Source organism: Phaethon lepturus, unplaced genomic scaffold, assembly GCF_000687285.1.
Source record: "Phaethon lepturus isolate BGI_N335 unplaced genomic scaffold, ASM68728v1 scaffold1655, whole genome shotgun sequence".
NCBI lineage: Eukaryota > Metazoa > Chordata > Aves > Phaethontiformes > Phaethontidae > Phaethon > Phaethon lepturus.
Window position 1 is genome coordinate 35,985 of NW_010538155.1, and position 26,102 is coordinate 62,086.

Here is a 26,102-nt window from a genome sequence, read left to right on the forward strand (position 1 = left end):
AAAAATTTAATATTGAGGTTACACTGATTGTGAATGTGAACTATAAAAAAGTTTTACATCAGCTACTTCTGAGATATGGGGTGTGAGATATAGGAGTGAGGTATAGGAGTACTCCTACAAGAAGACGTTACCCGTGATGGAACTTTGAGAGGCCTGCTCTTCAGTTAATGTAATCATTTAGATACAAGGGAATAAATGTAAATATCGTATTTGTTCAATGAAAATGTGCCATAGATAAAGAGAAGCCAAAGAACAAAAATGTCTATAGAGTAATACCTCCCACCAACCTACTGTCAAATGAATGATTTCTTCATACTTAGCTCTTGTCATACAACAGATCGATAAATATATTCCATTAAATGTTTAGTCACAGAAGATGAAGACAGTGGACTAATGATCATAGTTTTATCACCAGGTCTGGTATTTGGGGAATTTTTGTTATCTTTTAATAAAATTTATTGCTAATGTAAACAATTGGTCATTACAGAAAGCAAATAGGTCATAGCTGTCATATTTATTCAATAGTCAGTTAATTTAATCCTAGAAGCCAGAGATATAAGGAGTGATGGATTGATAACTACCCATTTGTCAGAACAATCCTACTAGCATGTATTCTTTTCATACCCTTTCCATTTACAGTACTTCAATTGTGCTTTCATTTTGATACTTCTGAAATGTTTGTTTGTTTTGATTTGTTTGTATTTGATGTTAATATTTTGTTTGAAAAATGATAGTTTACACCAGAGAAAACCCAGTAACCCCTCTGCAAAACTAGTAACACCTTCTTGTTGGTTTAGTTTTTCAAATGTTTAATGAAAATAGAAGTCAAATAGAGTAGTCCTTTAATAATGTGATTATCTACGTCATCATGTAGAGTGCATCACATTAAATGTTTTATGCAGATTGATCTTAATTATTTTTTTCTGGCCAAAGAGAATATTCTGTACCTCTTCAAGCCATCATCAGCCACAATGGTGACATTATTGGCAGAAAGAGCTGAAAGTACACTTTATACTTTTAATTAAATATGGAGAAAGATTTGCAGTGGAATTACCTAGCCTTGCATTCATTTAGTTGCTAGCCCAATATGTTAAAACATCTGACATGACTTTATCATTACTGTGCTTTCGCTGAAAATCAACATCTTCAACATATGCCTATTGGATGATGTAGGTGGTGAAAACTCTGACACTAAACAATTTTTTTTTTTTTTTTTGCTATGAGTAAGAAATAATTTTTCTAAGTTATCACATTAATCTTTCATGTCTATGGCTACCTTTTACAATGGACATCCTCCTCCAAAGGGATTTTTAAAAAAAGAAGTTTGATGTATCATTAAAAAGGAGTAAGTGAAGTGTTACGGCTAAGTAGTTAAATTCTATTAACAGACTTTCAATTAGCCTTCAGTGATTAAGCAAGCATATTAAAAAATTAATATGATGAGTATTTACAAAAATGTTACTATATTTTATATGTGGTATTGTCATAGTTATTATGTTTGTCCTTGAGAAAATATAGACAAATTATAACCTTAAGTTCAAAATTAAACTATAACTTCAGAATTAAATTTTGATTTGGAAAAAACAAATCTAAAATCTTTAAAAAAAACCCAAAAAACAACTCTTTAAAAATGTGGGTTCATATTTTTCCAAAGTTATTCTTGTTTACTGTCTTTTCCTCCACTTTGAAATGTTCTACAGATGACTTTCTGATACCATATAAAAGACATGTTATCTTCACATTACATATGTATTAAATCCTAAATATATCTGGTTTATTCTAGCCTTTCAAATGCTACATTGGTAATTTTTTTTTTTTTTACCAGGCTTTAAGACACTAAGATTTTTTTGCATATTTTTGTCAGAAACTGGTATCTCTGAGGTTTCTAGTCAACATCTAAAATTCAAAGAGATGTAGGAGACTCTTGTAAATAAAGCCTTTACCTTATTCTGGTTTCCTAATAAACATGATTACACTATTTCATGTTTAATGTTAGTTTCATGGTTTTTCAGGCTTTTGACTGAGATAAATATATACCTCAATGTACTCTGTGAGATTAACATTTTAAAATACCTGGATAACAATTGCTTGTAGTGACTTACTACCTGATGACGGTCAACTTTTACTGTGATCAAAAGGAAAATACAGTGTGATTATAATAGTTCTGTCCTTATTTTAAATTATTCTCCTATAATATGGGGAAAAAAAGAGTTGCTTGTTCCTTGCATTTTAAATTAATATTCTAATACATAAATTACAAAGTATAAATACAGGTGATGTTTTAACTGTTGCATATCTTGATTTAATGATGCTGAATGCATATATGGTGCACATTTTAATTGCAGACATGGACATCAGAGAAATGGCGTCTTCCTCAGGTCAGATATGTGATTGACCTTGATTTCATTGTGGCTTTTTTGTATTTACTGTGGATTACCTCTCTAACAAACAGAACCACTCAGCAGCTTTCATATAAACTCATGATTTAATAATAGATCACAGTTCACATCTCATTTTTCTTTTACTTGCTTGAAACATTAAGGTTTACCATTTCAGCTACTGAATTACGCAAAGCTTTCTTCATCAGTTTGAAGCTTCCATTGCGAATGCTCCTGAGTATTACGGTTTCTTTCCCTTTCTTTTGCAGGTTTTACATTTTTGCATAGTTGTTTTAAAGCAGATGACCATCTGTGCTTTCAGTTTCTTTATGCACTTTTTTATTTGTATTTCTTTTCACAGATGAAGATGACACTTCAGTTAGTACTCCACCAGCAGGTTAGGACTGTGATAGTGCTTTGTGTGTGTATGTATGTATGTATGTATTTTTCTCTTGACTACTGATGAAGAAAGAGTCCAAACCATTGGACTGAACTCAAAACATACTAATTAGAGAAAAAGTTTTTGAAGTGTCCTACATTAAATAAATCTCTGTTCAGAAGTACAAGACCTTCATACCGGACAAGCTCCTTTCCAGCCCTGTCTTGAGGTCTTTGGTAGAACTTCGGCCATTGGAAGGTTATCTGTTAGCAGCTCTGAAAGCAACACCCCTTATCTTTTCCTATCAACAAACATGGAATGCATTTTTAAGGTTAGTCTTAAGAGCAAATTCCAGAATTATAAATAAAACAGATGCCTTACGACTTCAAAACAGGTTTATCCACATAGTTGTCTATCACCTCACTTTAGGCCATGTGACCTACAAGGTAGTTTGAATGTACTGCTCCAAGACATCGCTGCCAAGCTGGCAGACAAAATGCCTTTGGTTGTTGGCAGTAAAAGAAACTGCCAGCACGGGGTCCATCATGGTAGATGTGCCATGGACAAAATTTCTCCATTGCTTGCTTAATATGTTTCTTAAAAATAGACTGTGAATGAAACAAAGATTTTGAACACTAGAAAATGCTTTGCAGTGTGTAAAATTAAAATCATGCTCTAATTATCTTCACTTGCCTAAACGGTTACGTTTTCTGGATTTCTCCCAAAAGAATTTGCATTATTAACTTTGGGCTGAATGCTATTTGTAAAGTCAGTAGCAGTATATTGATTTACAATAGTAGAGGAGTAAAAAACTGGTAAAGTAAAAAACTACTGGTTTAGTAAAAAACTAAAACCTGGTTAAAGCTAAGCATATAAATAACAATTTAAATCACAAAACTCTAAAATTTAATTTTAACTATTTATCATTGTATTGCTCAACCTAGATAAATAGACAGACTATTTAAATAATTCAAAGTACTGTCCCCTCAGATAAATATTGAATGACATAAATTCATCTGTTATCTGGCACTACGCAAATCATGAGGAAAACATCATCTTCACAGAACCCTTCTAAATATGAACTACTAAAAAGGAAATCTTGAATGGGAATTAAATTAAGCTAATTTAGATTTTCTAGAGAAAACAGGGAAAGATTTCTCTTTTTTTTTTTCTTAGCTGTCCATTTCCTTTTTCTGGTAATCAAATAGTTCCTCCTGGGTACGGTCCTACGTATCTAGTCTAACCTTCTTGCATGAAGAATCAATGTTCTTTAAATTCCAACCATCTGAGGTCAGTTAAGCTGTGATCTCTGAGCTGGTGTCATCTAAATTGCTCTTCCCTTTCAGATGGGATGTCTAAGCCAGCGGAAAGAAAAGATTCAGGTGAGACCTCCTGAAAAACATGTTGAAACAATCCAAATTTTACATAATATAATTATTATTATTACATTATTTCATAAAGATTATATTTAATCTTAATTTCATTGTTTATACAGTATCAACCTGTAACTGTTGAAGTGCTTTTAGGTATCAGAGCAAATAGGTTTCTAGCAGCTAAAGCAGGAGTGAGAGAAGGCTCTGCTGCACAAGACAGGACATGTATCAGTTTTTTACACATACATACATACCTATCTATCTATATCTCTTTCCATATAGATAGATACACAACTATTCCCTTCCTCCTCAGCCTACAGGGTGACAGTGGCTTACCTGAATCCCACACACAGGCCCCAGGAGACTGTAGGAGAGTGTCTTCTTCTCACAGCTCAAAGGACGGTGGGGAAAACTTAGCAGAGTCATAACCTCTTTCTTCCTACCCTGGCAGGTAACGCATACTACACCCACTTTTGTGGTTTCAGGATTTGCAGCCTCTGGAACAAAATGAGCAGCAGGTACTTCAACCATGGTTAACTGAGCTGGCATAGCTGCTTATGCCAGCCCCCTGAGCCAACGTCAAACCCACGTGTTGTTCTGTTTGTTTAATAAATAGGAAAACATTAATATTTAAAGGTGATGATAATATTTAGGCATTATTTTATGTGGTACTGAATTAATGACTCTATGTAAGCTTATTAATATCCTTTTTCCATTTCACCCTGTGGCGTGTTAGGTTGTTACTGCACGTGACCAGCTCCCGTACCGAGCATCGTCACATCATTTTATTCACACCAGTAACTCACTCGTTCTTATGTTGTTTCCATATACTAGCATGCTATACTGGCATAATCTAAATATCTATATTATAGATAGAGTATATATAGATGTGTATCTATATATATTTGTGTTCATGTATGTTTGTGTATATATTTTCATATATGTGTATATACATGTGTGTATATACATGTATGTCTTTACATGTAAGAAATATTGTACAAGCAGACATATACAGAGGTGTTAGGCACACTGCTTCATCAGAAGACTGAAAGGCAAAGATTTTATAGCACAGCTATCTAGCATTTCTATACAATTTTTCAATTTCTAATGGACTTTAGGATAATAAAAATGGTCTGGTTGCATTTTTCCGTGGTTGTCATGAGTTGTGTTGCATTTGTGAGCGATGGAAATTCTCGTGAGTTAAAAAGGTTCCCATAGCTGTAACCTCTGTATTAGAAAGACAATTCTGACTTCCGGCAAATGAGTTTCTTCAGACAATACTGAGCAGAGAAAGGAGCTTTTAACTTCAAGACCAGGGTTTGACTTAGTGAGAAGTGTTGTGTGACTGGTTCCTCACTTACGCTAGTTATGAAACCAAAACCAAAAGAGCATCGGATACACTATAAAAAGCTACCTTCACTTCTGAAACAACTAGAAGTTCAAGGAGAACAAGGGACATGCAGCTCTGATTTGAGAGAGACAGCTGGCTTTGTTAATTATAGCTGTACATTTCCACATTTGCTCTGCTCTTCAGTACTACCAGGACAGCACTGGCTTTACTCAGTTTCCTCTGTGCAGTGGCCATAACTCCTCAAAAAAAGGAAATGTGGCATTTGGAGTCTACAAGTTCTCATTTGGAGTAGGAGACACTTGCTTTGCCTCTCTGTAGAAAGGGAGCAGGTAATGAACAGACATCCACTGCTTTGCTGTCCCTGCCTTTTCTGTTAGGGTTCAGCTTTGACCACAGTTTTCCATGTGTTTACCCGAGCTGTAACTGCATAGCACAAAGCCAGGGCTTGTCAGATGAGCAGAAAGACCAGAAACACACAGCTGTGCTGGCACAGTTCTCTGCCCTGAGGAAACTGCTCACTTGCTGCTTCTCTCAGTACTGCTGTTCCTTTTCAGTTCCAAATGCACAATTTCCAGAAGAGAAGGTGCTGTGTCTGAACATATGGCACAATCATTTCCATCTGACAAACTACTTTTCTGTAAAATATCAGCCAATGCAGGACATGGTATTGATGCAGGACATTGATAATCAAACTCTCTGCTTCTATCATGGTACAAGAGAACACAGTTCCAAAGTAAGCTTCATCTCTGCCCTATTTTGCAGACAAAGAGGAGAAACTAGCTTGTACAATTGACTGAGGTTGGGCTTGAGAGAGACCCACCGAAACTATGCATCATACATGTTTTGTTTGTGCTTATAGCTGTTTGTGTTTTCAGAACGTCCATCTCTTCTGAAAAACAAAGAGCTGACCTTTGTGCATTGCCTCTGTAAAGCACTCATGGTTGAATGCTGGTGCCATTCGAGTTGCTCAGTACCCGTCTTGGCTGATCAGGTTCCCCTCTCTTCCTCCCTGATAGTTTCATTTTCTGACACTACAGAGGTAGCGTTCTTGCAGGGGCTGTACACAATGTGACAGCCAAGCAATGGATGTCAGTGTGAACAAAAACTTGCATATCTTTCAGGACATCTGAAGAGAGAGGTAATAGGGTTAGAGAGTTTAGTAAGTCCAGGTAAGTGTATTTTGGAGGGAGTAAAACATGTTCAGATTATTGACATTTCCTTCTCTCTCTGCATGGTCTCTCAGTATGGTCTATTGGAGAAGGAGCTCCAGAAGAGACAGAAAAACGTGATGACTCCCAAAGATCCACTTTATTCGTCGAAAAACCTCAGAGCGTTTCAGTGAGCGTTGGTAAGTGCTTAGAAACAAAATCAAAAGCCACTCCCAGAGAGACAGAGACTGAGGCAGATCCTGGGAAGGCAAGTGCAGTTCCTGCAACACTCAGCTTCTGCCCTCAGCTACAAACACTTCCACTAATTTTAGTTGGATGTGAAGTCCACTCTTTGAAGGCAAAAAAGGCTGTACAAAGAGAAGGAAAAAACAATTGTTTAATTCAAGACGAGCTCAAAATCTAATAGTTTACTGAGCTCAACGGGTAAGAGGTGTACTTTCCGGAGAAGAGAGCTGGTTACTGTGATGCTGTTGGCTGTAGTGTTACTGATACGTCAGGAAGATCTACTCAAAGGCCTGCAGCGCAGCTTAGAGATTGCCTGGTCAACTTTTGTACCCTACAGCTCTGTGTAAATTAGCAAGTAGACTAATAGGACCACCTCTGTGGGGGGACCTGTCACCCCTGTCACTGCAACATTTCTGGGAGATTTGCTCTGGACTAGCTCTGGTTTAGTCCAGTGGTTGATATACCTACTAGCAGTTGGAGCACAGGTGGTAAACTCTCAAGTACATCTTTGGTTTTAATTTCACCCCAGAGGAATCCAGTTCAAGCACTAGGAGGACTTTCTGTGTTGTGAACCAGAGCGCAGTAAATGGGGATAATTAGGACGTTCACTTCCAAACTGCACTTCTGAGCCATGGTAAGGTAGCTGCACCCTAAGCATGGTAGCAGCAATGGTGAGAAGTTCAGTATAGGCTACTTAATACGTCTGCTGTGTATTTGGATAAACTAAGACATGGTCAGACTTTTTTTTAATACATGCCTATTATTTTTCTCTGTTTCTGAGTAGAAAAAGAGCGTTTGGGGAGGATTTATTTGGAAAATAAATATAAGGAGTTAGCTGTATTCTCCTCTCCATGAATGTTAGGATGGAAACTCAGTAGGAGCTGGGCAGTGGTGTTCCAAAAATTGAGCTAACTTTTACTATTCCCAAATTATTGTTTAAAGAAGAGTCTTTCACCTCCCTTCTCAGCCTAAAGAATTAATGACAGAAATGCATGAAGAGCTCCAGGCTTTCTTTTCCAGGCTGGAGTTTATTCATGTTACAGCTGCCTGGTAGCCTAGGAACGCCTATGCTTGTTTTAAGCAAGGAAATTCAAATATTGGGATCAATAGGCCCATGACAACATAGAGTTCTGCCTCAAGTAATTTATCCTGCTTCTCAGTGTCCCAAGCTCCACACTGGCATGGGCAGAAGGCTTCCAGACCCAAAATCAGTAATCTCTGTAACACTGCAGTACTGTCATAGCCTGTGTGACTCCATCTGATTCTTACTGTCGTGGTAGAACTAGCACATGGAGACTGGAAGGAGCGATAGTAAAAGAAACTTGTACAGACATGACTGGCCAACCATGTGTTCCTCAATGACTTCGCTATTCTTTTCTCTTTTTAAAAGGCGGGAATATTACATTTATAGCCAAAGTAGAAGCCAAAGATCTTCTCCGAAAGCCAAATGTTAAGTGGTTTAAAGGAAAATGGATGGACCTGGCCAGTAAAGCTGGGAAGCACCTGCAGCTGAAGGAGTCCTTTGAGCGTCACACTAAGGTGTGTCTTTGCTTGTCCTTCTCACAGGGGGAAAGGTTGAAAGAGAGATTAAAGATCGGTTTAAGACAACAGGTAGAAATTCAAGAACAGTGGATTTTAACCCTGGCTTCCCCATGCAGATTTCAATGATGATCTCTGACCTTGCGCGGAAGCAGACTTTTCTTGCTCTCCCAGCACAGGACAAGTAGTGGTGGGGAAATCAAAGTTTTCTGTTGCCATTTGTGGGTCCCAGTTTCTTTCCAGAGCCCTTTTGATATTTATTATTACTCCTGGTTTAGGTCTGAAAGACTAAACTTTTAACTTCTGTGTTTTATGCAAATGTATCCCCCACATTAACGAACAATTATGTTTGATTTTTAGATTCACACGTTTGAGATGCATATCATTCAAGCTAAAGAAAACTACGCCGGGAACTATCGCTGTGAAGTATCTTATAAGGACAAGTTTGATAGTTGCTCTTTTGACCTTGAAGTCACTGGTAAGATTCCACTTGTGTCTGTAAAGCTTTATAAAGATTTCTTTTTTTTAAACTTGAAATGCCTCCTAATTTTGTTCAGAACCTTTAAATGAAGTAACGCTTAAAGTGAACATTTTTAGCACAGAGCTCGGAGAATTTTCTTAAGGGTCAGTAAATAATAAAAAATAAAACCCAATAAATTTATTGTTCAGATGAACATTGGGATAGACAGAATGTGAGACTTTTATCCAAAAATTAGAAAAGCTGGCAGATAAAACTAGTGTTGGATTCAAATCGGGCTCTGTCGCACAAGACAGAGAGCGAGGCTCAGCGCTATGCCAAGGGCGAGGCTTCCTCTGGCAGCCTCCGAGCAGAGGGACGTGGAGCGGTCACGGCACGCCAGTGCTTCGCACCCCGTTCAGGCATGCTACGGTCGTATCCAGACAGCTATTTCTTCCACTTTTCACCAAAATAAAGAATAGCACAATGCAGAGAGCACTGGAGAGCTGTGCCCTTGTCTGCTTCTGTGTTACAACAGGCCTTACTCTGGCGTTAACCCACAGGCTTCTCCTCTCCTTCGAGAGCCGTGCTGCCAGCGCAGCAGCGCGTGCACACCTGCACGGTCAGGCCGAGAGAGATGGATGTCTTCCGAAATGCCAGGGCCAGCAGCCAGTGGACAAATTAGTTGTTCACCCGCGCAAAGCACGCCTCCCAAACGGCCTAGACCTGACTGCTCACTCGCCAGTCAGGGAAAGCCGGTCACAGTTAAGGGGACATTTGATGGCTGGCTGACAGCCCGAGGGGCATAGGTAGGCGTGTGTCTTCGGAGGCCAGCGAGGCAGGGGCGAGCCCGGCTGCATCCACGCGCTGGCTGTGGATCAGAACCATTTAATATCTGATTCAGGCTGCCACAAACGGGCAATTCACGTCCGGGGGGTTCAACGTGGCACCGAGAGCCGGTACGAGTCCGTAGCTCTAGAGAAGACCGCCTCTTTCCTCTGATCCCGAGTACTGAGAAAGCGTAAGGCGCAAGCAGGAGAGACGGCATGGGGAATGGGAAGACAAAAAGGCCAGAGCCTGTGTACAGGCAGGAAGGGGATCGGAGAGCGGCGTCGCAGAGCCCTTTAGAGAAACACGTTACGTAAACCCAGCTTAGTGCTGAGCAGCTTTGCCTGTGTCAGGACTTAACGCCAAAGGAGCAGCCCACACTGTGGTCACTTAGCAGGAACAAATTTCATATGCCAAATTACATCAACTACATAAAAGACGCAAATTTCAAATTATGTTTTTAATTCCTGTATTGCTGTTATTTCATAGAATCTTCCCAAGCTGCTCCATCCATTGACATCAGATCTGCTTTCAAAAGAAGGTAACCTCACCCAGTGATCCTATGAAGCTCCTCGGTAGTGGAAGCTGGTAGCATGCACGGAACTTGCAACAATCTTGGCAGACAATTGTACCAAGTATTTAAAAAAATGTCTTTGTAAACACAGATTTGAAAAGTGGGACTTAGGGTAGTTGATAGTGGGTAGAATGAAACAGTTGTAACACATAGAAAGTACATATGATATTAAATACTCTACTATGAAATTACAGTGTCGTTGCTTTAAGGGAAGATGGACTATTTAAGGCAATTTAAGTATCTGCTTCTTTAGAGGTTTTTAATATCATATTTTAATTCACTGAAATACTCTACTGCGTGTTTCCTGAAAATTGTCAGCTACAATATGAAAGTTCCTGGTCCCAATCCTGTACTGATTAAAAGCGGAAATTCACACTGATTTCAAGAAGATAGGATCTGGCTTTATGTTATCTTACAGTAAAAAAGTGTGTCATAAGGCCATCGTTACAGAAAAACTACAAATAATATATTGCAGAGGTGATAAGATAAAGCATATGTCTGAAGTCTTTTCCTTTGTTAGTTACCTTTGTGATAAAATAGCAATTCAAACCAGTATAGATGTTGTCTTTACGTTTTGTGGAGAAAATTGTCTTAGAAGGACAGAAGTATTCATAATGAAAATGCTTTACAAACAGAAAATGGATGCAGTTTGCTAATTTACACATACAAGCAAAACTGTGATTCAGAAGTAACTGCTTTTATTTAGAGGGATTTGATTTAAAGAGTAAATGCAAAAGATATTACACTCAAGGTGCACTTCTTTCTTGAGCACATTTAAAAAAAAAAAACTTGCAATAACTATTCTGCCCACTCAGATGACGATATCTGAATATTTTCTGATTTTCTAAGTAGTATCTTGCATGCAAAATCTGGGATGAAATACTGGCATCATTTGACTTAACATTTGCAGGATTTTGCCCTTACTTTTACAAATATTAAGGGCATACCTTTTGTCTATATGTGCTTTATACTAAGATATTACTGCTTAAGGTCACACTATAGAAAGAAACGCACCTTCACAGGACTGTGATTCTACCTGTCAACAGTACAATGTACCATTTCTTCTTTTTTTAACGGATTTCTCCCTTCATTTAGAGAAAGGTTAAATCTTAAGTTGTAATGCTTTGCAATCAGTATTTGACACAGCTATGCATTGTTAAAAGCACCACCCAGCAATGCAAATCTTTGTTTTACATTCACAGCAGAAGATCAGCACAAGCCCTTTGTTTTTATACACATACATTATGGAAATGAAAAACAAAGCTCGTTGTGTTGACTAGCTCACATTTATTTGTGTTACTGAAATCTAACACAAATCTTGGCAAATTTATGTATGCAGTTACAAAAATTTGCCATCAAAGTATAATAACAAGCAATACAAACCTTTGTGTTATTTTTCACAAGTGCCTAAGGAAACATAATTTGTGTGAAAAAGAATACAAGTTTGTGTTGATTTTATACCATTATTTGTGTTTCCGGACAGTGTTAAGTATATGAGACACGTAGAGCGTTTGCAATGTGTGTTGTCTAAGTCTTCCTGTATTAAACAAAGATTTGGTCTTTTTCTATTAATAACAGCGGTGATGGACAAGACGATGCAGGAGAACTTGACTTTAGTGGTCTCCTGAAACGTAGGTGAGAACCAAGTGATGCAGTGAGCAGGTGTGGATTGCAAACCATTAGGTTCGCACACAGAAAGAGTCAGGTGTAGCATTAATAACTTCTTAATAAATTTCTGACCTTTAATTTCTTTCAATGTTTCTAACTATAATTCTCATAGTATAATATGCAAATGTTCAGTTAATCATACTTTTAAGTGTGCAGAAAAGAAAGCTCAGATTTGAGTGCACTGGGAAGAAAGCCACAACCTAAAGAGGCCAATAACATTTAGTTTACTTGTGATTTCTTTTGTGTTTGCATGGAAGGCAGAGGGGGAGAATTTCCTACAAAGGGATGAGCAGTTCAGAAAATTGAGTCTGGTGCACGAGTAAAAAACTGCAAGGGTTAAATTTACCTCTTTGGGTACATCTTAGTTTGATTTTATAAGCATTCTGATATGAAAAATCACATATCATGCTTTCAAACCATAGATGATGGTAGCAATTCTTTGTAGCTTTCTGTTTCAATATGTGCACACAAATGTTCAATGGTCTTTTATTCAACTTAAATAGTGTGATGGAGAAAAACTTCGGCATGTGTTTCTCTGGTTTGCCTTGAGAATCTGGTTTTAGGATAGTTATGCCTCTAGCTATTTCAGGACTTAAACTCAGTTTAGTCTTTTAGCAGGTTAAGACAAGATAGTTAATTTGACGCTTTTTTTTTTTTAATTTATCACAGAAATTCTGTATGCCATGGAAATTAATGGCAACTGACCATAGAGAATTGGAAAAGGAACTAGATCCTTTATCTCATTTACCACGTACTCTAAAAGAGGAAAATCCAATATGCAGTATTAATTACATAAAAAGTTCACAACGGGCTCATGGGCTAAGATGATGATGATGATAGTATTTAAGCAACTAAAGCAAAGAGGAAAGGCTGAATGTAAAAAGAGGCAGTGAAAGAATTACCTGAATCCATTCAAATTCACCAGGTCTTTGGTTTTTTAATCTTCTCATCCCTAATTAGGAACTTCAGTTTGGTTTTTTATCATACTAATAAAACTTACTATGACAGTTCTCATGACTGCCTGTGGGGTGTTTTATTAACAACATGAGAGTTGCATGTAAGAGGTCTTGGTGGTTTTGTGGAAAGAGAAATGTGATTTAAGAGTCATTATCACTTCACTAACAAGTAACTCACATGTTTTGTAAGATAAATACTATATAGCCATATAGGCATAGTATACCTACCGTGTGGTTAATGGGCAAAGCAAAGTTTTAATTTTCAAACGTTGTTATTTGATATTGGGCAAATCAGTTCATCACCTCCTTGCTTCAGGCACTGAAATGCAACCTCATAATTCTGAGTGTAGTTGAATAAGATTGCTAATTAAGCCCCAGTGTGGATATTAATATCTATTTTTATGAAGACAAATAGATGTTTTCATTTCAATTTTTTCGAAAGGTAATGTTGCAGGTGCATTCTTTCTCTATTGTATGGTTGTATTACCAAGGAAAGAGCTAGAACTTTTCACCTGTGGTGCATAATACTTGAAACATGTTTTTTTTAAAAAAAACTAAATGCATAGAATCTATATACTGCCTATATTCTGATTTCATGCTGGTCTTGCAGGAAGACAAGCCAGTTCTTATCTCAATAAGCCACTCTGTGACTGGTTATGCTTCATCAATGCCATGGATCAGTAACAGCATGGAATTCCAAAAGGCACAAGATCTCAAAACCATGTGAACATTTAGATCCTTTTTTTAAAAAAATACATCTTTCAACGAAATGCACATTTTTGGGGAAAAGATCTGAAAGCGATTTTGTAGAGAGGTCAATCTGCTTAGGAAATACCAAGCAATGTTTGCCCACTACCCACAGCAGAAACTATCGTGGTCTCAGAACAAAGTTGGTTTGCTCTAAGTGTCATAATTCGTTCTCCAGTTACGTGAGAGGAAAACGAGTCTGGAATTAATTATTTCAAGCTGGTTGAAAATCAGGATATTCTAACCAATCCTCATTCTCAACTACTGCCTGATTTAAAGGGGTACGTGATCTCCATTCCCATGGAGTGTACCTCTCCTTAGCACGGACAGGCATTGTATGGCCAGCGGCCAGCCCTGGGGGAGGAGAATTCCACCCCATGGGGTGTGTCGGCTTTTACATATGTTTGTAAGCTGATCTCAACTTTCTGCCATGCAGAAGGAATCTCACTGACACGCCAGTGTTCGCTGTACATAGTCAACCTCCAGAAAGCATGACCACAGATAAAAGTAAAAGGAACAAAACATAAAACTACATACCTGAGATTGTCTAATAATTCTAAGATAACAGTGTCAGTATTTCAAAGACTCCTCAGTGAGAAGCTTTTTTGCTTTTTAAAATAACACTGGCATATTACAAAAATTAATAAACCTCATGGATTAAACAGCAAAATGGTTTTCCACAGTTCCTCATCCAACCATGCAAAGATTCTCAAGGACCCCCAGTTATTTCTGTATATCTTAAAGAAAACTCTCTGTCAGACTTGATAGAGCTCAGCTCTAACAGTGTCTCACTCCAAAGCTCAGTCTTTTTTTGTTTCTCAAATGTTTATTTTCTCACGTTGTTCTCAAAAGTACTGATTTCATTAGACCAACTAGATCAAATCAGAATGATCCTGGTCTGATCCTAATGAATTTACAGGGAAAAATGTCTAGATCTCTGCTCCAATTCACAGATTGTTCTAGCAGTTTACTTTTTTGAGGTAAGCTGTCAATCTCAAAAATTATAATTTTGTTTAGCATGCTTCCATTGTTCTCTCATTTAATGGCTGCCATTGTGAAAATAATTATACTTCTCTTTATTGGTTGTCTTAGCCTGGAGTTACAGATAGTAAATATGGTATTGAAACTTCTGTATAAAGGTGATGCTATTCACCCAGGCCTCTGAAAATACTTCCTGCTCTTAAGACTGAGATAACCATGGAAGCCAGCAGATCCATCTTGCAAGTCCAAGCTGGTGTGGAAATCTCCAGTTCCTACCTATATGCTGACTTTAAATAACTCTGAGAGGCACTGGTGTAACTATAAACAGACCCAGATTCCCTTGGATTTCAATGTCCTTTCATTAGTCATCCCTAGTAGCAGTTACAGGGACTCAGGGTTTGAAAGCATTTTTATATAATTATGAAATGTATGGATTAGACTCAGATCTCAGCGGTGCCATCATAAATTGTGACTGATTCCACTCAAGTTAAAACAGATAAAACTGATTTAAGTGAGATTAGTCAATATGCTATTATAGTACTACATTTTCAAACTCTAGGGTTTTTTTTAAATAATAAAGCAATATAAAAACTCTCATAACTGATTACATCAGAAAAGGCCAAATTAAAACATATATCCAAATTCTGTCTTGAAGGAGTTTAAAGTAAGGTGTGAATGTCATTCTGAGCTATTCCACTTGTACAGAGTGAAATAAAAAAAATATGATGGCAGCCTTCAAATTTTGATCAAAACATTTCTAACCTCACCATAGATTCATCTTCACTTTCTTTTATGGTGTAATAAAGCCTCACTAACTCTTCTCTCATAATTTTATTTTGCTACTGTTAGGGAGGTTAAACAGCAAGAGGAAGAACCTGAGGTAGATGTGTGGGAGCTCCTGAAGAACGCGAATCCCAGTGAATATGAGAAGATTGCTTTTCAGTATGGTATCACTGACCTGAGAGGCATGTTAAAGCGTCTGAAGCGCATGCGCAGGGAAGTGAAGAAGAGTGCAGGTATGGACAAGGCAGAATATTCTCATGTTCAGTAGTCAAACATGAGCATCCACCTTAAAAACCCAAACTTGCTTCATTTCCATGTAAGGGGACTTGCACACTGCAACTCAAGCCTTATTACTGCAAGGAGTTAATCAGAAGGCGGCTTTGGTCAACTGCAGTTAGCATAAACACTCTATCCCATTCACTGCTTACCAAAAGCGTCCCTCCCTTGGCCAAACAGTAGTTCCAGCTGGAACAAACTCCCCCAGTTGTGTGGAAAGGTGTAACCTGATCAAACGGTATAGAAATTAGACCTTGTGTTATCATTAATATCTTCTGCTCTAAAATACAGACACTCCAAACAGGTTGTTTGCTCTTCATAATTTCATTTTGCACTTAATCTGACATTCCTCTGAAACCCCAGATGTACTGAAAACCCTCCACCCTGCCCTGGGTGAGGACATTCAGGCCTGTCTTTCCTCATCTATCCTACTAAACAGTATGAGTTGTGTAATACATAAATATAGATATATGTTTATATGTGTATATATGTATATATATAACATATGTATATGTTGCATACTACGTATACACCCACACACACATATAAATACAACACATTATCCATTACACTATTGTGGCATTTGCTTGTTCCTGGAGAGTATTTCAGAACTGGATGCAATATACACATATGCTGTTCCACTGGTTTTCTGGAGGAGTCCCTTTTGGGTAGGTGAAATCCTCCACAAATCCAGCTATAATCCAGCTGCCTGATATACCTTCTCTCCTTATCCATTACCTCACATCATAACATGTGTTATGTTACTACACATTAATTTTTATTTATATTTTTCATTTGCTTGTATATTCTGGCCACAGTTGAGGGAGGGAGAAATGGAGTCAGTGGGCTTTGGCTGAGCCACTGGGACAGTTTCTGGATCCACTGGAGCTCTCTAAGGGATTGAAGCCCATGGAAAATCTGCACCTTCCCCCAGGAGTCTGGAGTAGGGCTGGAAGCTGGGGCAGGAATTGCATGGCTGGCAGAAAGAGCTGCTCCTCACCCAGGTGCATCATGTTGAAGTGCCTGAATGTTTTACTGGGAAAGGAGCATCTCTCACACCTGGAATCGGTCTTTCTGGTCCTTTTCCCCAGTTCCCTGTTGAGTTGCCAGCCATATCAGGATTTTTCAGTGGACAGGGTTTTCCCTACAGGATGGGCTCTAGATGTTGGGGAAAATGTCTATAGGAGTGACAGTATGAGAGTAGTGTGCTCCCTTCACACCACCTTTATTATACATTGGAAACTTTTACATAAAAAATCCTTTTCAGATTTAATACATTCAGTGTCCTGCAATCAGACATAGGCATGATATAAACCTTAGCAGGTTGGTTACTTAGCTGTGTGCAATTTGTTTGTGGCACCACTTATTTATTTATTTTTGAGCCACAGATAACTGCTCCCCTGGGTCTAATTTTTGTGGCCAGCATCTAAATATTGATGTTTGTTAAAGTTTTTTCAAATGTTTGAGTTGCACCTGGCTTGTCTTGCCCAGAGCAACTTGGCTTACATTTGCACATCTCAAAGAACCTTTTAGAAGAGCCCCATTAGGACTCACAGACTGAGAAGTTTTGCCTGGTTTCAAATATTTTTGCAAATGTTTTGCATCTGTAACATATCACAAGTGGAACTGCAGTGTACACCTTGAAACCTACAGAAAGAATCAGGAAAGCTAATTTGGCTTTTAGACAAACCAATGTGCTTATTCTGATGGGGGAAGCTCAATAGGAATTTTCGCTTAAAATTCTGTTAACTTGAGTGGCGGTGCTAATAGAGAAGTCCTTTGTAACAGATTAATTGTAAATGGCACAAGCTGTATACCATTTTATTCTGACATAGAACTTCTCAGCAAGCTGTAAAAGCTACGTCTACTCAATCCTATTCAGAATATAGTCACACTGCAAAGTCATTAAGAGATACTAGCTTGAACTGGTCAGGATAATCAGATCCACATAGCTTTGCACTTATTCCAATGTTTCTAGAAAATAAACTGATTCATGTGGACTAGCTTAAGGATATAGAGTGATGCATAACATTGTGTGCATGTATTCTGATGGCTTTTGATGAGACCTATGCTATGTCATTTCAGTATTCATATTCTTACTTGTTTTCTGATCTTTTATAATAACACTTGGCTTCCACAACAGCTTTTGCCAAAGGTCTTGATCCTGCATATCAGGTGGACAAAGGAGGTAAAGTAAGGTTCATGGTGGAGCTAGCAGATCCAACAGTGGAACTCAAGTGGTATAAAAATGGCCAAGAAATACGACCAAGTGCAAAGTGAGTGGTTTTATTGTATGTAAACAATAAAATGTGTACTTCCGTGACAAGTGTGTTGCATAGATCTATGTCTTTGCTCAGGTTGCATCAATTTTATTTCTGAGTGTCATTATATATGAAAAGTATGCAAATGATGCTATATTGCTCATGACCCAGAAAAGTCCACTATATTATAAATGTTAATGCATGTTGGCTCCTTTGCCTCAAGAAAAAAGAATTAAAGATCCTAACAAAACATGGAGCCATTTCCTACTTGGTAGCTTTTAAAAAACTGGGAAGCACTGTGAGTAACCCCAAGGCTCAGAGAGTTGGGGTTGTTCAGCCTGGAGAAGAGAAGGCTCTGAGGAGATCTTATTGCTGCTTCCCGTACTTAAAGGGGACTTATGAGAAAAATGGCAACAGACATTTTAGCAGGGCCTGTAGCGATAGGACAAGGGGTAACAGTTTTAAACTAAAAGAGGGCAGATTTAGACTAGATGCAAGGAAGAAATTTTTCACAATGAGGGTGGTGAAACACTGGCCCAGGTTGCCCAGAGAGGTAGTAGATGCTCCATCCGGGGAAACGTTCCAGGTCAGGTTGGACGGGGCTCTGAGAAACCTGATCTAGTTGAAGATGTCCCTGCTCATTGCAGAGGGGTTCAACTAGATGACCTTAAAAGGTCCCTTCCAACCCAAATGATTCTATGATTCTGTGATAAATCTCTTGTCTGCAGGAGGTCAGAATCTTTCTACAGCAGTTGGGTGCTAAGAGGAGACATGCTTAACATCACATACTTACCCACCTGGCTCATAAACCACATGAGGAAAGGGGACTGAGGTTTGTCTCACCTTCCACTACCCAGATAACCTCACACTGAAGTCAGCAACCTGGATTAGCTCAAAGTGACTTCAGTCATGTGCAACAGGTCTAGTGTACCCAAGCTTCTTCATCATCTGTATCACCTGCATATTGGTTTACCTTCTGGTTTTATCTAGAAGAAGTGGCTTTTCAGGTGCAGACGCTTGAGCATAGGTAGAGCAATGCCTGCAAGTTGAGCCCAGTTCCTAGTGTGGGGACAACCACCTCTTACAACCCAGTGCAGAAAATCCCATTCCACAGTCAGACACAGCTAGGAATGACATGTGCAATTACTAATGCACAACAATGTAATGTTCCTCAAATGTTTCTCAACAGCACAAAATCCGAGCAACTTTCTCCTCAGGCCCTGTGAAAAAATAGCAATTGGCAAAAGCCATCTTACAGAGAAGGGGAAGATTTCCTTCATTCTGTTGCTGCAGAAGTCAAAGAAGGATTTTGAATAATATTCATAATTGACAAAAAAATCATAATAAAGAGGGTACCTTTTCTTTAGCCCCTTTAGCTGCCATGAGCAGTTCAGAACTGTTCTGCAGGGGATACCTTTCCAGTAGAAGGACCTGGATTGAATGCTCCAGTGCATTTCTTCCAGGCTGCTGAAGCAGCTGTCAGATACTAATGAGCTTTGGTCATTACAAACCTGGAGTAGATCTAAACTAGTGACATTAAGGTGAAAGGCTCCATATCTCATTACCAAAACCCCATATCCCATTACTGAGCTCTTGTGCCATCTGGCCTACGAATAATATTAACTGCTTAACCTTGGCTATTATTTTACTTCACAAAAATGTTAAGAGTGTTGGAATGAGGATGGTGTCCTGTTACTGGTTATTTTCATCTTTACTCATCTAGAATTTCTGACTCTGTTTTATTTGCCATCCTTCAGAGCCTGCTCTTTTTTTTTATTTTTTCATATCATCTAAGCCTGGGATTTTGGGACAAGCCAGAAGATGCTCATTGTCACCCTACATCATAGGTCTTTTTGCTAAAAAGTCCGTGACAGTTCTGTTGACTCTCAGAAATTGCTTCCCAGGGCAACTTTTCCAGTTCTATGTAAAACCCAGGATTTTAACCTCTAATAATCCCTAAAGCATCTTCTACATAAAACAAAAGGGGTTTTACTGATGTATCTTCACTGTATTCCTGTTCAAACAGATATATTTTTGAGCACAAAGGTAACCAGCGAATTTTATTCATCAATAATTGTACGATGACAGACGATGCTCGTTACTACGTAACAGCTGGTGATGAGAAATGCTCCACAGAACTGTTTGTGAGAGGTAACTTCATCAGCTTGCTCCTGTTTCACCTGCTGTAAATTGGTGTGGCTTCTTTGACTGCCACAGAAATTAACAGGGAGGATCTGTTTCAGTATATTCTCGTATTTATACTGGCAGCCCTTAGGATGACTCTGTACTTCTGTGATCCCTGGGCATTTTTTTCTTCATCCTGTACTTAGTAATTCAGTGAAAACCCTGAAATGGGGATATGGTTGATTTCATAGTGTGCACTGGGAACTTTGGTCCCCTTCATAGTTATAAAGTCATTTTGGAGACTCGTTTGTCATAGCGTGGGGTTTCCCTAACACCACACTTAGGTACCTGATGACCCTGATACTCTTGGTCCAACCGATCTGTTTCAAGTACTCTCAGATCAGGCTTTGTGGCAGTTACTTTTCCTTCCATCTGCAGATTTAAGGGAAGACTCTATCAAGAGCTATGAATGGGTGGCCATTTCTTCAGCCTTTTTGCTCACAGAGTGCTGATAGTCTTACTGATAATATTCACGGCTTCACTCACATATGCACAAGACAACAAACAGAAAAACAAAACTTACAATGAGAAAAAAAAATCAAATATTTCAGAAAGCTATTTAAAATAATGGAGCCTCTTGTCCCTATAAATATCATAGGATAACTGTTGTACAATCTCTTGCTATTAAATAAACTTGAGTTTTGACAGCAGGAAAAATGGGTTAAACCAATAAGGGCACCACATAATGTCACCAGGTCATCTTATTGTGCATAACAGGTTATAGGACCTAATGAAAATGCAGCTTTATGAGAGAGATCTGTGGGAGGGAAGAGGGGAATGTCAGCTTCTCATATTGACCTGCCTGGACAAACTGTCAATAAAAAGGGATGCAAGGCAGGTATTAATTGGAAAAAATGTTATGTTTTTCATTTAGCAGATTTTCTACTAGCATCTTAATGAGCAACTGCTTTTCTGATTTAAGGCAGAAAAAGCTGCACCAAGACCAATATTTAAAAGACATGTAGATGTGGCACTTAGGGACATGGTTTAGTGGTGGACTTGGCAGTGTTAAGTTTATGGTTGGACTCAATGATCTTAAAGGTCTTTCCCAACCTAAATTATTCTATAATTATATGCTATTAGAATTTTAAAGTTGTATTGTCTTCTATAACATGATCTTTAAAATTTCTTTCACTTAGTTTTCTCTCTGAGATTATAAATCTGTAATTTTCTCTTTCGAAAGATCCTCCAATTTTGGTGACTAAAGGCCTGGAGGATACCAATACCTATGTTGGTGAACGAGTAGAACTGAGCTGTGAAGTGTCTGAGGATGATGCAAATGTGAAATGGTAAGCCACACTTTGAACAGATACTGTCTTCCTTGAGAATAAAACCCAGAATATTTTAATTGTGGGCAAAAATGTGTACAGCTTTTTCTATATCAGTAAACCTGAAAATTGTTAAGAAAATCTCAAGAAAACATTATTTAAAAATGTATCAACAGCAAAAATATCCTTACACATTCATGGGTAAGTTTGTTTAACTTTTCCTTGTGCCTTAAGTCTTATAAAATCTTCTCTGGAAGTTTCAGTGTATGGGAGTCTTATTTGCATAGGACTTCTATTGAAAAATAATCATTCTTTGTTTTTCATTAGGTTTAAAAATGGTGTAGAACTTCCCAATGACCCTAAATCTCGGTATCGAATCAAGGTTGAAGGTAAAAAACACACTTTGATCATAGAGGAAGCTGCAAAAAATGACAATGCAACTTATTCAGTAATGACAACTGGAGGCCAATCAGAAGCTAAACTTTCGGTTGATTGTAAGTATAATACATCTTGCTCTCGAATTTGTATGTCACAGTTTACTAGTTTACAGAAATAAATAATTTGCTTGGCTTTTCCTGGATGTTTAAAGGGAGACTTATCTTCCATACCAATTTCCTTGCCGCAAATTTCCAGAACAGTGACTTTTCTTTAGACAACGTTTGCAGTAATAGGCAATGAACTAGTCCTGCTGGAAAACTTTCTGCCTCTCCCTTAAGATGGAAAACAAAACTATCCATCCAAATATATAATATGTCAATGAAGTGAAATTTTCAAGGGAAGTATCTGCTTTTCTTTAATCCTTTCAGGTTTTCACAGGAAAGCCAAACCAAGGCATTTTAGCCAAAATCAGGAAAAAAGTATGTTGGAAAAAATAAGCAGTTCTATAACTAGGCATACTGTTGGAGGCATCAGAGTCACTTGATCTGAACTCACAAGCGCAAACACAGGACCATGTAGCTCCCTCAGTATTGTTTATGCAATATCTCTTTATTTTCACTGAAAAACCCAAATGTCTGTGGGTTTTAGCAAAGTGTATGTGCCCATCCTCTAAAGTGATAACATTTTCTATACCAGTAAACCTGAAAATTGTTAAGAAAACCTCAAGAAAACCTTATTCAAAAATGTAGCAACAGCAAAAATATCCTTACACGTTAATGGATGAGTTACATGATATATTTACACATAAACATACATTGGTTTGTAATACTTACACTGCTTTTGACTATTTTGTACAAATTGGCATCTTAAGCACAACCAATTCATGCTGTTCTATTATCAAGTTGGAAATTATTCTCCATGGCTATTGGGCTCTGTCATCTTTCTTTTCATGCAACTTCTTCTGAGGATTTTCCAACTGTCTTTCTATAAAATGCTGCCTTTCCCATCGCTCTTTGTTTCCTATATCAGATTATAGTCAAGGATATTTACTGCATACAGATGCTCCTGTGTGTTCAGCCTGGACTCTGGTCTACAGCATCTAATCTTCCAGAAAGTGGAAGCAGACTGGGGCACCAGTTCTTAGACTCCAGTTTTACAAAAGCTAGCAATATCTATCGGTATTCGTAGGGTGAGTAAAGGCAGTTTAGCAAGCATGAGAACAAGTAGTGTAGGAAGTTAAGCTTACTGGCCAGTCAGCCTTTGCTACCTGCCTGACAAAACAGGTTGAGAACTACAGTCCCCACTTGCGATGAAGTACTTTGTTAAGACTCCAAATTATCTTGGACCAGCTGGGAGAGCTATGAGAGCAGTTAGATCACTGTTAGGTCACAGCGCACCTTCTGGTGCATAGGTCTGGGGACATGGGTCTTCCACTTCTTGAAAGCTTCTTACTGGACTCTGAGGGATAGAAACACCCTATCTCCAGCACCTAAATACCAGAGAGGGGACAGCATTCAAATTATGCTCCTAGGCTTAGTTCTTCTACTGGCAATATCCATGGAGCTTCCCCACTCAGGGCATGGGTATTTTGGATCACCCTTTCTAAGGCATCAGACTACATGAAAAGAGGGTAATTAATGTAGCTTACATATGCATATTACTGGTATTTTGACTTGAGAACTTTATTATTGAAGACATTTTTCTGATTTGAAGACCATTGTGGTGGCTAATAGCAGCTCCATGACAGAATCATTAGTTACTGTTTGATATTAGCATTAATATCTCTCTTTCTCTTTTCCTAAGTGAGACCACTGAAGATATCACTTGCATTAGAAGACCAGACTGTGAGGCTTGGACAGGAAATCCACCTGAAGTGTGAGATATCTGAGAACGTGGAAGGGAAATGGTACAAAAATGGGCAAGTGGTCGAAGCTAGTGACCGTGTAAAGCTTTATCACAAAGGAAGGTAAGCCTGTTGTGTACTGACTTGACTTTTGATGGAACCACACTGTAGAGATGTGCCAATATGTCGGTTACTTCACTGAAAATTATCTGGTAATCAAGCCTAACCTCTGTCCCTCAAACATATTTATTTTTACCATCACAAAATCCATGTCTCCTTGCCCACTTTCATCTTGCATCTTTCATCTGTGGAGGACAACAATAAAATCCTTGATCCATTTAAGTCCAAGCTATTAATTATTCTTGATATTGCTGTTGCTGCTAGTATGGGATATTAAGTAGTAAAGTAAAATAATTGTTAGACATTATTAAAAATATATAGCTTTTACATGTCCGTTTTTCTGATAGCTTCTGTTTGTGCCAACTTAGACCATGTATCTCTGCCCATGTAAAGCATGTGGAGATATCGGGTCCCTTGGCACTTATAATCCACCCTTTTTCATGAAAAGTTTGTCAGTTTAAAAAAAAAAAAAAACAAAAACCAGAAATGAGTCCTACCTTTAACTACATCCCCTTCACTTTAGCTTAGCAGACCGTTCATACAGCTAAGAACAGCCCTTGTGAAGATGCTCCTAAACAGGCTATGAAACGTTTGCATTGACTCCATAACACCCACTAAGTCACAGTAAGGCGTAAGTGCCAGCTGTGCAATGATCCCTTGGAAGGTGAAGGAGTTCCCCATACTCATGTAGGCCCATAGGGTGAGGTGAGGGAAAGAAGAAGGGCACAGAGGTGAGTCCTACCCTGAAAAAAGCTTGGCCACAGCAGGTGATAGGAGAGCAAAAATATCATTGTACTGGAAGATGCAGTTAGGTAGTAAAAGCAGCATATGCTTTGCTCACTCATTTCTTTATTCTGGCAAACAAATAGTATATTGGATGCTGTCACAAAGATGGTCTAACAAAAGTCAGAATATTCCCACAATAGGATCACCTAAAGATTTCTTCTTGAACAACCAAATTGCAATCTAATGGCAGCAGCACAGAATCCCTCTGTCAAAGAGCTGTATTTTTCTACTTCTGTGTTCAAATAAAAAATATTGGTTACATTATTTGGTGGTTGCCTCAATAATATTTTGTACAAATCATACCATATTTAATCAGCTAAAATAACACTAAGCCACCACCAAAGAATTTTTAGTTAATACACACTTGCACAGATCTCCTAAACTTTTCACAGATTTTTCCTTATAGCTTCAAGCAGTCTTCAAAAATAATTTACATTGATACCTTTTTCAATTTTTTACAGAATCCACAGATTTGTTATAGCAAGTGCTGCTGTTGATGATGAGGGTGAATACATGTTTGTACCAGATGCCTATAATATTAATATTCCATGCAAAGTTCATGTTGTGGGTAAGTGTGTGTGTGTGTGTGTGTGTATACATGTATAACATCTCTTTCTCTGACCTTTGGAAATTAAAAGTAGTGTGAAATATCCTTGGTTACAATCAGTTTGTTTCCTCTGAGCAGGCATCTACCAGAGAAAACAGACGTGCTGCTTTGGCAAAGTGCAAGTGAGCTAGTCAGAGAGCGCTTTGCCTGTGCTCAGGATCTGCTCATAATTTACAAGCCTGGGGGAGCTCCTGGGGAAGGCTTCTTGATGTTGAATTCCTAAACCCAAACCACTATTAAGAGTTCATGTAAAACACCTGTTTTTATCCTCTTTTCAGATATACAGTGCTGTCATCTTTGAAAAATTGGCTTGCTGACATTGCAAAATGTGATTTAATTTGGTAAAATATTAGTAGAATAGCTACATATTTACCTATTCTCTAAATAACTTAAATGATATCTAGAGAGCAAAATATTTCTGGACAGCTTCTATTCACTCAGCAAAACAGAAGGCTTTTTAATGATCCCAGTTCTTCAAACAAAAATAACACAAGGCATTGACTCTTCAAACAACACCTCACTGGCTTTTAACTGCAACCATCAACTTGGAAGTCAAAAGAAGCGCAAGATAAAAGATCAAAGTTTTAGACAATATGTTCTGTAATGAACATATCCCACTGAAAGAAGTGGGATATCTGTTAGAAAAAAATATTGGCAAGGTTTAGGGAGAATGAAGACGGAAAGGGTAGTAGAGGGACATGCCCACTGATATAACTTCCAATACATTAAAGAAAGTTGTAAGAGGATATTCGTTGTTCTCCATACCGATGGGGTACAATAAAAGTGACCATTTTCAGAAAAAGGATTTGGGTTAAGAAAACTTTTAAACGCTAAAACCAATGATATCTGAAGCATGGTAAAAGGTGTAGAAAGCCTGCAATGGAAATTCTCAAGAGCCATTTAGAGGAAATCTCTCTGAGAAGTTACCTAAATATACCTAATTCTGCTTCAGGAAGACAGTAATTTGGGGG

The 26,102-nt window shown here is 38.2% G+C and overlaps 1 protein-coding gene across 1 annotated transcript in view; it reads left to right on the forward strand.

Annotated features, from left to right (window-relative positions):
- The window catches only part of MYBPC1 (myosin binding protein C, slow type), an 80,544-nt gene that overhangs the window by 27,565 nt on the left and 26,877 nt on the right, over positions 1-26,102 (forward strand). The window contains exons 4-15 of the mRNA XM_010286681.1: positions 6,725-6,829; positions 8,266-8,414; positions 8,775-8,892; positions 10,189-10,240; positions 11,852-11,908; positions 15,475-15,641; positions 17,828-17,960; positions 19,972-20,096; positions 21,313-21,418; positions 21,725-21,891; positions 23,579-23,741; positions 24,986-25,092. Of these exons, the coding sequence (XP_010284983.1) occupies positions 6,725-6,829; positions 8,266-8,414; positions 8,775-8,892; positions 10,189-10,240; positions 11,852-11,908; positions 15,475-15,641; positions 17,828-17,960; positions 19,972-20,096; positions 21,313-21,418; positions 21,725-21,891; positions 23,579-23,741; positions 24,986-25,092 (1,449 nt within the window). The remainder of the gene's footprint in view (positions 1-6,724; positions 6,830-8,265; positions 8,415-8,774; positions 8,893-10,188; positions 10,241-11,851; positions 11,909-15,474; positions 15,642-17,827; positions 17,961-19,971; positions 20,097-21,312; positions 21,419-21,724; positions 21,892-23,578; positions 23,742-24,985; positions 25,093-26,102) is intronic.